We start from the raw sequence: 12,732 nt of genomic DNA, 5'->3' as shown, positions 1-12,732 counted from the left end.
TAATACAGAAAGGGGAAATAGAAAAACCACTGAATATTCTTTTTTTAAAAAAAAATATATCTTTATTGATTTCAGAGAGAGGAAGAGAGAGAATAGAAACACCAATGATGAGAGAGTCATTGATCGGCTGCCTCCTGCACGCCCCCTGCTGGGGATTGAGCCCACAACCCAGGCATGTGCCCTGACCGGGAATCAAACCCCAATTGCCTGGATCCTAGGTCGATGCTCAACCGCTGAGCCAGGCCCGGCCAGGGACACTAAATATTCTTGATCTTCTCTCTCCGAATGTAACAGGTCAGCACAAATATTTCCTACCTCCAGATGTTAAGCAAAATGTTGCACAATAACTGTGCAGCCTGGTCCCATTGCCACCATTTTATAAATGAGCAAACTAGACCAAGACAGAACTCAATCCAGGACTTGTGACTCCAAGTCCTGACACAGTATTCAAAGGAGTTTTTCACGGGGGGGGGGGGACCAGTAGCATATTGCCCACAAATCTTATGTCAAGAAACTTCCAGAAGTTAAAACTCCACAAGTAATTCTGCTGCAGTACTTGTAGGTGAGAACTGATGCTAAAGGCAAATGATAGTAAGATCTGACAGAGCTGGGAGTAAGAGAGATGGACCACACATGCTTTTCTACTGAGTCACACAAATTTAGACACAAACACACTTTGCTGTATTTTTTAAACTAGCATCTATGACCTGCAAGAACCTACCAGAAAAATAATTCTTAAAGAATGTGTAGTCTCCTATAAAAAAGAGATCTAGAAAGTTACTATAATAACTCTTTCACTTCCAATTACCACTAAGATACTTCAATTGCTGTTAACTCACTGGTGGGTCTGCTTATTATGACCTCCAGACACTCGCCTTCTTCTCAAACTGGAGGTCGGGCTGTCTGAAGCGCTCTGCCTGGGAGACAGACTTTTTCCACCACTAGGCACAGCTCCACACCCTCCACCTAACAGAGATCTGATTCGGAAAGTCTGAGGACACAAAAAGTCCCAAATTCAGGTCCCCAAGAGAACATCCAGTTTGTTTATAGTGGTATCAACAACCTGGCTCTACGCAACACACTTGAACACTGGTCATGTGAGGTGAAAACTAAAAACAATGAAAGCTATAAGGCAGCGGCCAATGTTGTATTTCTGGTCCCAGTCAAGCACTTAGCTAATATCGCTTTCCGAACAAGTCCTTTAACCTGAGCTTCATTTCACAGATCAAAGGGAGTATTTGCCTACTTGTAAGAGATGATTGTTTTTGAATCCAGACAAGAATAAAATAAAAGCCCTAAGAAAACACTACAAAAAGCAGATACAGCGAGAAATTAAGGGACCTCTCTTCAGAAGTTAGCACACCTATCTTAACCCCTCTCAAGATAGCTTGCAGAACAGACTGAAGCCCCCAAAATGACCTACTCCTGAGTCACAGATGAAAGACAAGCCCTGCCTTACCCTTAAAGAGCAGCAGGCAAATCAAGCAGACAGGGGCTAACAGTACCTGCCAGAAATGCCTCTGCTGATGCATTTTTATGAAAACAGGCAGGAAAGGTGGAGGCATGCTTGGGTAAGAAAATGATCTATAAATCCCCTCCTAAAATATAAAAGGTGGGTTCAGTCAACATCTGAGACTCTCTCCCACCAGCACCGTCCACGGCTTGCAAGCAGGAATGGGCAGGAAACCAGCCAGGACACTGTGACGGGGAACCCTCCTCCTCAACCTTCCCTTGGTGCAGGCTCAGCCTCAGCTCCAACAACTGTGGAAAAACATCTACAGAAAAGGCATTCAGAGAACACCCAGTTACTGCTCTCTGGGAATTTCCAAATGTCTGATTCCCACTTCGGTGGGAGCTTGGAAGGAGCAGTAGTAACACAAGAGGCCTGACATCAAAACAACCAAGTTCTGGACCCCGCAAGGTCACCCACCCATACTCTAGAGATCACCCTAGAGGAGTAACAACCTCTGGGCCTTCTGTTTTAAAAAAAAAAAAAAAAAATCAAAGCTGGCAATGGAGCAGTTTACAAAACACATGATGGGCATTATACAAATAACACATTACTTTAAAAAATGTTATTCCTCATTTCAAATAAGGACTGTGCAAAATGGACTCAAAGTAGATAAGGGTTTTTGTTTCAATGCATTGAAGTGTTTCTGATAACCAGTTGTAGGAATATACTGGTGTTAAAACTTGTATATGTGGGCATGTGGCTCTAGAAAGCTCCAGGTCATGGGTTAAAAATGAAGGTAGAAAAACATGCCTTCAGTCTGTATTTTTAAAAAGGGGAAAAAATCGCTTACTCAGAGTTTTCCATTTTTGCCTCCACTCCTGATATTACTTTTTACACTTTTTTGTCCCTCCACAAACAGAACTCTGACCAGCTAAACAATTTAGGCTAACATCTCAAAAGTTGTCAGTTAATTTGACAGCCTATCCTTCAGACTATTACTTCACATTTTCCAAATCTAGTCAAAGTAAAAAGGTAAGCAATGACCTAGTTATGAAAAAAGGAGTACTTTATAGGAGATGCTTTACAAACGTGTGAAGCCCACACTTCAAGTCTTTGGACCTTCAGGGAAAATAACATCAACTATATAAGCCAAAGGAACACTCGGGTGGCGGGCGATGTTCAGAGAGATGGGAAGCTCAATACAAAACAGGCCTTCCCCTCCTAATAAAGACTCACGTCCAACCCCGTCTCAGCTCTGCTCAGAACTCTGGCGGTATAAAGCCACGACTCTTTGGCATGGGACCCCTACCTTTTATGATCCCTAACTGCTCTCGGGCTCACTGCCACATTGCTCCCCAATCCTCGCTCTCTTTCTCTGCTCTAGCTAACTCTATGTGGTTCCCTTAACATCTGCTTTCAAACTTCCCTACAGAAGCATGGACTCTTGGCATCACCGCTACTATAAAACCCACTCATCTCAAACCCCCTCAAAATGAGGCTGCAGGTATTCTGGCAGAGCATCTACCAGGTGGCAAACTCGGAGCCTGGTTTCACTTGCATTCCACTTCCACGCCCTTTTCTTCTCTACAGCGGGCAGTCAAATTAGGCAGCATCTATGGAATAGTTACCAATGGTCAGAATTAAATTTAATAAAAGAACAACTCACAATGATAAATAAAAACCATCCCCAGGGATCCTGTACCAAAAAGAAGGTTGAGCAAGAAAAGTGTTTCCTGGCACACATTTTACTGTGGCTGCTAAGCTTCAACAGCGGTAGAAGGAGACAGCTAAAGTACGCCCTCCGGACGGGGTGCCTGCCACCAAGGCATTCCACAGGATAAGCAAGAGTTCGTCAGAAATACTTACTTACTTAGTAGACAATTTGGCAGACCATGAGAACTTTTTTAAAAAAGAGGTAAGAGCCCAGCCAGGCGTGGCTCAGCGGTTGAGTGTCGACCTAGGATCCAGGCAATCAGGGTTCGATTCCCAGTCAGGGCACATGCCCGGGTTGCGGGCTCGATCAATGACTCTCTCATCGTTGATGTTTCTATCTCCCTCTCTCTCCCTCTCCCTTCCTCTCTCTGAAATCAATAAAGATATATTTAAAAAAAAAAAAAAAAAAGAGGTAAGAAATATTCTCAGTGATAATAAACTCACTCAACTTATAGATATAAATGGAAACATAAAGACCAAGATCTCACCCAAGACCACAGAGCCAGTTAAGTCGCGCTAGCACTGTCAGGGAGGGGGAGATTCCAAAAGGTAGTTCTATATTCCTCCCACACTAAAGATGCAAAGTCCATGCTAAAGAGAGAAAAAAAGTCTGCGGACATGACATTTACCAATTGGGACAAGGATAGGCTAGTTAGGAAAAGACATACATTTTACAAAAAAATTAAAAGCAATACCGTAGCTTAGAATAAAGGTTCATCAACTTTCCTTCCTCCCTAAAACAACTGAACACTTTAAGGAGTAGACATTACCATTTTTAATTAATACCCCAAGTGTGTTATAACAGAATTTCTCCTTATGTGCTTCAACCGTGGTTTAATTATTTTTATTTGAGAAATTTTACACTAATGTATATCAATTTTCAATGAACCTCATTAGGGTGACACTGGTTGGGAGCCTTGTATAATTTGGGGCTGTACAAGATTACACTGCGGCGCCTGTGTACCCCGCTGTGCGCTCACCACCCGCAGCCTAGTTTCCATCCGCCCCCGTGCCCTTGACGCCCTTTACTGACTCCCCCCCGCCCCCCCCGCCCGTGACCATTCTGTTGTCTGCGTCCGAGCCTGTTCTTGTTCGCTGTTTGCTGCTTTTCGTTCTAAATCCCACACGAGGAGAATCGCACAGCCCAGTCCTTGTCCATCTCACTTATTTCCCTTAGCACAGTACTGGCAAGAGCATCAATTAATTTTTAAGCAAAGGGAAAATGTAGCCTGGTCTATGTCTGAATGATTAAGAAAAAGATATATTTAATTAAAGCCAAGCTGAGGTACTTATTTTTATGCTGGGATTCATTTCTGACAGGGTTTTTTCTTTTGGGGGCTTTAGGGAAGAGATGGATTCCGAGAGGTAGTACCTATCAATAATAATTAAAAGCTCTATTCCTTGGGATAATAGCTCCTACTTTCTAGATAAAATAAGCCCATTTTCAGGAATATGTAAGCTTTCTAAAGAGGGAGGAGTCAGGAGAGATGCCTGAGAGTCAGGGCACGGCACCCATTTCACTGTGTGGGTGATAATTTCCTAGTCACAGTACTTGATGGAGAAAAAAGTAGCTAAGTACTTTGGGAAATAAATGATTTCTCTCTCCCAATCATGAATTTAAAGTCTGATACCATTAACCTAGGCAAAAGGTCAAAAATATTGCCTCTAAGCCATAAATGTTTCAAGAGTACTTAGATTTTGTCAATGCTGTACGTAACTCCCTCTAAAACCAAAATGAGTAGAGAAATAGCATGAAGAACTGAACGCAGCAGTCACAACACTGATGCCCACACACTAGTCCATGAAATGAAGGGTTCCCACGGGGGACTGGAGGGCTCGGAGGAGAACCCTCGCCCCCCGCCCCACCCCAGCATACAATTTTTGACACGGCCATGAGACACCCCTCTGCCCCCCAGATGTCTGAACTGTACATGTGCTACCTTTTCACTACCCTCCCTAATGTCAGAAGTTAAAAACACTGTGATATTACATTTCAGTTACCATCTCGATGTTAGGGACAACGCAGGTAGGCTTTCCTGTCTTGACTGCCTCCGATACAGTTCAGAGACGGTGTGACCTCACCAGCAAGGTAAGCCACTGCGACATTGCCCCAACCAGAGGAAAAAGTGATCCTTGGAAGAAAACAATCATCTTGAGACTTTAACACATGAACGCCACTACTTAAACACCTTTCTAAATTAGGTGAACATGTTTTTCTAATTTCTAAGCTCTACTTTTAAAAAAGTGAAGACTGCATGAACTACTTTATACTCTTAATGCATGCTATCATTTAGCATGCTCAAGAGAAAGCATGGTTAATACTCGGTTAAAAGAATTATCCACAAGAGGATTACAAAGGTAAAAACTAAAGTCAGACTGAACGTTGCATGCAAAATTACTGAATATTTAGAAAATCTAACTTATTCAAAAAAGGGTACATTTTAGTGGTTCCTAAGTGCTAGGTCTGAGACTTATTGTGACAAATTACCTGGGAAGCACTGTAAGAGATCCCTGTGTCTCACCTCTGAACACTGATTTAATAGGTCTGAAGTGCACCCCAGAACCTGTATTACTAACTCACTCTCCTTGTGATTCTAATGCAACGAGGTCTAGAAGTGCCTGAGGGGCTCTGCTTCACTCACTGCAGAAATACTGAAATATCTGTCATTTATTCAACATAAGATCCATCTGCACAAAACCCTACTGGGCTAATGCTATTAGGAAGCCCCAAGAGAAACTGCTAAACAAACCACCTTTCACGGCACTTGATTCACTGTTTCAATATTCCAATGACTAGGAACTTTACCAAACGCATACTAAATGCTGGGCGGCCTGGAAAACAACAGAAACCTGAACTCAAGGAATATACAAACACTTGTATACCTGTAAATATCATGTATGGTAATTAGTCTAGTAATTAGTCTCTACTGGAAAGCATGGGGTCATGGCCAAGAGTTTTGGTGCAGGTATTAAGAGACAAGGATCTGAGTCACAGCTCTTCTTTAACTGCCTGATCTTAGCAAAAGTACATGACCGGTCTCAACTTTTTCACCGGGGGAGAGGGTGATGCTTAAGTCTAAATGATACATGGGTGGCCTTCCATCCCAAAACTTCTGTGGTTTCTCATGGGTAAAGAGAACATATTTCAAAGAACAGGGGGGATCCAACCCAAGTTGCAACAACCCAGCAAGGCAGCAGCTGAAGGAAAGACTTCAGATGGGCTTCAAAAGATGGCATGGCCACTATTAAACTAAGCTGAGTGGGAAGGGGGAGGCCAGGACGTGGGAGCTACAGGAGCGCGCGTGCAGAGGCCAGGAAGGCGCCAGCTCGCAAGGGAAGAGCCAGTCTGACTGCCGGGAGAACAGCAGTAACAATGGGACACTCCCAGGGTGAGCCAGCCGCTCTCCTTGGGGCACGCTCCCTGGAACCTCCTTTTCCAGTCAGTTTCCTTTCTTCTAAACTCTAAGGGTCCCCAAGAGACCTGCAACCAGGGGAGTAACGGGCAGAGGCAGCTCGCCCCGGCTAACACGGACACCCTGGACCTGTCCCGAGGCCTTTGATCTGTCTGCTGAGCTGACGGCAGCCCCGCCGTGGCTCACTTCTCGCCCAGGTTTCTAGGGAGTCTAAGCAGCCGCCGAGGCTCTGCCCTGTTGCTCCTGTCCTAGGCCCTTCCTTGTTAAGTCGAATGATATGGGAAAACAGGAGGGAGATATTAGAGAACTGTGAGTGCGAAGTCACACGAGGAAAGTGGTGTTTTTCTAAGATTATATTGACACCTTCTCCAGGGTGGACTGAAGGAAGGAAGAAGAAAAAAAAGAGTAACTGACCGAACAGTATCCCAGGGAAGAAAAGGGGGCTTGAAGACAGCATCCAAAAGGTAACTTTGACTGCTATAAGAGAAACGGCTCAAGATGTTGGATTATAACACAAAACACATCTAACTAAAAAGAGAAAAATACACAGGAAAGAACAAACAGACCAAAACAAATGGCACTATGTAGCTTTGGAAAATGGTCTGATCTGCCTCGCAGAGAAATCTGGGCCAGATTGAGGCTACCAGCTGTTATCTGGTATTTCTGAAGGAACCGAATGGGGTGGGGAAAGAAGGAGCCTGCTGCTTACCCACCCCACCCCCACTTCAGAAAACCGGAAGAGTAGCAGATGTCACAGTGTGAAAGCCACAAGGCATTACTGTCCTTCCTTCCATGTATTCTGCCCAAGCAGCTGGGTCCCGAAGAGAAGGCCAGTGATGGATAGTGAAGAAGAAGCTGTCCTCAAAGGGTCACCTTGTGGGCGACAGAAATTTATTCTATGGTGAACCATTCTCCCTGCAGCCCTGTTTTTCTTGTGGACTTTAGGGCAAAGAACTGACTTCGAGTAAAATAACTGACTCACTAGAATAACATAAGGGTGGTTATTTCTGGAACAGACAAAAGGGTATATCCTCAGCTGAGCCATCCCAACCATCTACTCCAATTTCTTCTTAACCACAACCCAGAACCTCAAAATTATGATAAATTAGCAGCAATCCTGGAAATGAAATTTAAGTTGGGAGGCCCGAGAAAATGTGCAGTAGGATAGAGAACACAGAAAACAATCCAAAGGTAATCAGATAATTGAATGTCTTTTTTTAATAAGAGTATTTGATTATTAGTAGTATTATTAAAAGATTAATCTCTGTGACACAAACAGAAAGTATGCAGAAAAATACAATTAGAAAACGGAGTCCAGACTGGAGAACCAATGTCAGAGCAAACTTAAAGTCTTTGTAAGTTTAGACTGTATTAGAAATATAATTTTCCCCCTCAAATTTTGATAACATATTAATCAATTCATTTCTGATTCAAGGGTGAACCTTTTCATACACAGGAAATTTTCTTGATCAAGAAACATGTAGAACTCTTGAACATCTGACATCCAAGTATATTTGGGGGCCACTGCATGTACTTTCCTTTAGATGAGTCAGAGCTGGGAGGCATTTTTCCTACCAGCCAATAAATATAAAGAATGAGCCATCAAAACTACCCAGGGCTAGCGAATTCCTTTAGCTGACAATTCTGAGAGAAGCAACTTTTAAGCGCAAAGATGACACTGTGTTTCCAGATGCATGAAAAAAATGAGCAGAAATCTTCTAGACAAGTCTGTAAGCAAGATGAATGCCACAGTCAGCCTTGACTGACTTCCCCTAGCCACTTCAGGCTATCATCTGAGCGGACTTCTTAAATCAAGAGTGGAAAACAGGTTCCAACTTGAGTCAATTGATTGAGGTTGTCTAGGACACTATTTTGAAAAATACTTGGGAGCCACATCTAAAATCAGGGAGGAAGACTGCAGTGATTGATTGGCAATGTCTGCACTGGGCAGGAGAGGGAAAATTGATGGCACATGTACTAAGAGTTTGCCACAGGCAACATCCCTTTTATTTTCTAAAGGAAAAGAAATCTATACCGCAAATTGGATTCACTGCTTATCCAGAGAGAATCCACATAAGAACTTCAAAACTTCGCAAAAAGCAAAAACAAAAATTCACAAAATTATTTGGCATTTATTTTGGGGGGGGGGAATATATCAGGAGAAATAACCTGTGTGGATGTAAGCTCTGAAGCAGTTTTGTCAGTCTCAGCGAAGCAAGTTGAATCTGCTAGATCAGAGTCCAACTATAACCCAAGGACCACAGCCAGCCTGCCACCTGTTTTCTTATGACCCATGAACAAAGAAAGGTTTTTGTATTTTTTAATGATTGGGGTAAAACAGAAAGACTATTTTGTGTCACACGAACATTACACAAAAGTCACGTTTCTGTGTCCATCAATAAAGTTTTACAGGCTCATGGCCACATCTATTAGTTTGCGTAGTGGCTATGCTTGCTTTCAAGCTACAGGAGCAGAGCTGAGAAGTTGTGACAGACAGTGTGTGCCCGTAAAAGTTAACATATTTACTTACTCCTAGCCCTTTACAGAATAAGTGTGCCAATGCTTGTACTAGAAGAACTGGCCTAAGGTTTCCTCAAGTTATGTAGCAGGTAACTAGCTATCAAGGAAGGAGATTTAATTCAGTAGATTTCATAAAGTACTTATCTTAAAAATCTGCTGCTGCCTCTTTGTTAATACAGGAATGATTACATGAAGTACTCCTAAATAAAGTTTCCCCCACCAAAACAGAAAAACAAAACAGAAAATTCCACTCTCCCCCCAGAAAAGTGTCTATGTGGGCACAAAATGAATACAGGAAAGAGCTACAAGTAGACCTTAATTTTTTAAAATCTGTTCTGCAAGTAAATATAAAAAATGTAAACATACTTTTATTGTTTTGGTTTGAAGTCTCAATCCATTCAGGGTGTTGATAGCTTTCTCTGCATCCTTAGGGTCAATGTAGTTCACAAAGCCGTATCCCAAGCTCTGCCCTAGAGGAAAGGAAAGGGAAAGGCGCACGTTAGTTCTACACGGCAGAGATCCATCCACTTTCATTCTGGCGTATGGTCCTGTCACTACCACCAGCACATTTTCTCAGCAGTAAAAAGAGGCCCATGTTAATTTTTCTAGAAACATATATGTGATCTTGTTCATCTCCTGTCTACTACAATTGCAAGTTTAAACATCAGTTAAGACTCAGCAAGCCGTGCCATTTAAGAAAACACGCATCCTCAGAGTTGCAGCACACAGGCCCTGCCCGAGCCCGAGCCCGAGCCCGAGCCGGCAACACTCAGCTTTGGAAACCGTGGGCGCACGTCTCCCCTGAGCTGCTGCGTGGGCTCCACGGGCACGATTTTTCCAGCTTCAGTTTCCTTCCCCGCAAAAGAAGAAGGCGGTTTGCACCAAGCAAGAGCCTGTCGGTGTTCCTTCCGTACACTGCACCCTGAAAAATGCACAGCCTACACCACATACAACTATTTCAGAGTCTAAAACGGTGAAGAATCATGTGTGTGCGTACATGTTAGTGTGTGTGTGTGTGCCTGTTATGTTTGTGTGGGTATAGACAGGGACAGGGACAGGCAAAAGTAGGTTTACAGTTGTAATACCAAAAAATAATACAGTAAGTGATAAATACAATAATAAACTGCTTTTGTGTACTCACAACTGTAAGTTGCCCACTGCTATATACATAGGCACTTATTTTAGAGGAAAGCTTCCTCAGATAAACTGAACCCAATTTTCTGAAAGGGGTCTGATGACCTAGATGAGGAACACAGAGAAATATGAACACAAAGATTTAGACTAAGGATGCCCAAGCCCAGGAGAACATTGTGCGAAAGGAGAAAAAAAGCATAAACAAAAAAAACAAAACAGGACGTTTGGAGTAAGAGTTGCTTCAAAATAAGTATTTTGATAGTTGCTTTTCCCTATCATCTGAGTCCTCCCACCCCTGGCTCAAGGTTGCCCTAACTCTCAAAAAATAGGAAATAACAAGGGGTTGGAATCGATGAAACGCACACCGTAAGGAAAGTCAATCCTAAAAGTCTCAATTTTTCAATGAAAGGAAAGTTTCTCAGTTTGAAAAGGTGAGAAACACTACAAAAACTGACATAGAAAAGGTTTACTGTACTGAAAGTCAAACCAAACTTAATGTAGGTTTCTTGGAAGATGCCCAGTAAGGTCCAAATGTTTTTCATTAAATACCATCTTTGGCCCCGGCCAGTGTGGCTCAGTTGGGTGAGCTCTGTCCTGTGCACCAAGAAGTCACTGGTTCAATTTCTGGTCAGGCCACATGCCCCGGTAGCGGCTCCATCGCCAGTAGGGGGCGTGCAGGAGGCAGCCGATGGATGTTTCTCTCTCACATCAGTGTTTCTCTCTCTCTCCCTCTCCCTTCCTCTCTTTCTAAAATCAATAAAAACATATTGAAAAATAAATAAATACCATCTTTGTATCAATTTCATAACAAAGTAAGGGTTTTTTTTTCTTCTAAGGGGCGCCTTTGGTGCAAGTGGTTATGAATACAGGTTCTTAGGATAGCCACTCTGGTTATCTTAACGTGGTTCCTTGTAACTATACCAAAAACAAGAAAACAAAGAGAGGGGAGGGGAGAAGAGGGAAGGAGGGAGTGCCGGGGAGAGAGGGGGAGGGAGGGAGGCAGGCTAAATACAGGACCTAATAATCAAGAAAACTTGTGATTGTACTTTGGAGATCACTATCATTATTTGGGATAATCATTGCAAACTTTTGCCCTCCTATCAAATTGCATCCCCCCCCCCCAAAAAGGAGGTGGGGGGGACAGCTAAAATTAACTCAGTTCATCATTTTTTTCTCACACTAATAGAGATTTGTTTTACTCACAGTTCTATTTTTTAAAAGTTGCAGGTGAAACCACCATATTTTTAAGCATTCAGCTTTTTAGTAATTTAGACAAACATTTATCGCGTATCTATTGCATGTATAGTGAGTGACTTCATATGAAATGTGTCTCAGTCCTACTGCTGCTGAGATTCAAATTGGCTGAACATACAAATATCTGCTCAAGGAAGCAGTTTATGATGAAAGAATGTGGGCTTTGGAGAAAGATGCCCAGGAGTTCCCATCCTAGCTGTGCCATTTACCAGCTGTGTGGCTCTGAAGAAGCGACTTAACCTCGCTGAGTCGTAACTTCCATATTCTAAAACTCGAGGAAAAATCCCTATCCAATGAGGCTGCTGCAACTGTGAAGAGAACATTCGCTATGAGTGGAAGTAGATCATTCTGGTCAAGAGAGAAACTGAGGAAACATGATCTATTTCTACTATATGTTAAGGAGTTTAATACATTCATTTAAATTAAATCAGGAAGATGTTACAAATATAATGGGGAAAACAAAGGCAAGCCAAACATTGTGTCATTTTGTCACACTGCTCTTCTATGACAAAATAAATCAAATTCTCGATTGTACCAGCATTGAGAGTCCATTTCTCCTGGCTTCTGGCATTACCCTCACGCCCTGCATTCAGTGGCTTCTAATCACAGGGCCTTCTCAGCCTTGGCTGCGCAATGACAGAGTCTACAAAGCTTTAAAAAAACAACGGATGCCTAAGACCCAGTCCCAAAGATTTTTATTTCACGGGTCTGTTACAAAGCGCTCATACTAGTTTTTAAATCCTGGTGACTAACATGCAGCCAGCGTTGAGAATCATAGTTTTAATGGTGAGACACAACCCAGGGCTACAAATGAGGCTTCCGGGAGCCTGAGAAGGGACACGTGCTGATGGGCTAGGCGTGTGAAGCGACTGCCGGGAAGGGTGCCTTTCACAGATATGTTGGAGACATAAAAGTGGATGTCTTTCTTCTAAAATCATCACGTTATCCACCACTTCAGAGAAACAGTTTAATGGCCGGTTGAGGTCACCCCTGAGCACAGCAGTGCCTGCTGGAGCTGGGTCACTGGGTGACGGGAAAAGCCTGTCCTGCCAGTCCCTGCTTAGCTGTCTCCCATGCTGGCCTCTGAGCTCTTATTCCCAGCACACTGTGGGCACGCAAAAGCTTGCTAAATGAATAAATGAGAAGCATTACAGTGTCGTGTATTGTCAACATCACCATCACACGGTCCATCCATTTAACGGATCTGTGACCTGACCCCCTCGAGCAATCGTGGCTAGCAATGAT

General features: G+C 43.0%; 1 protein-coding gene across 1 annotated transcript in view; it reads right to left on the bottom strand.

Annotated features, from left to right (window-relative positions):
* Nucleotides 1-12,732, bottom strand: part of ELAVL2 (ELAV like RNA binding protein 2) — a 125,546-nt gene that overhangs the window by 27,916 nt on the left and 84,898 nt on the right. Inside the window, exon 4 of the mRNA XM_016208769.2 lies at nucleotides 9,466-9,569. Within this exon, the coding sequence (XP_016064255.1) occupies nucleotides 9,466-9,569 (104 nt within the window). The remainder of the gene's footprint in view (nucleotides 1-9,465; nucleotides 9,570-12,732) is intronic.

The sequence above is a fragment of the Miniopterus natalensis genome, chromosome 12, assembly GCF_054644295.1.
Source record: "Miniopterus natalensis isolate mMinNat1 chromosome 12, mMinNat1.hap1, whole genome shotgun sequence".
Classification (NCBI taxonomy): Eukaryota; Metazoa; Chordata; class Mammalia; order Chiroptera; family Miniopteridae; genus Miniopterus; species Miniopterus natalensis.
The sequence above is the reverse complement of the archived record's forward strand: the minus strand, read 5'-3'. Positions and strand labels throughout refer to the sequence as shown.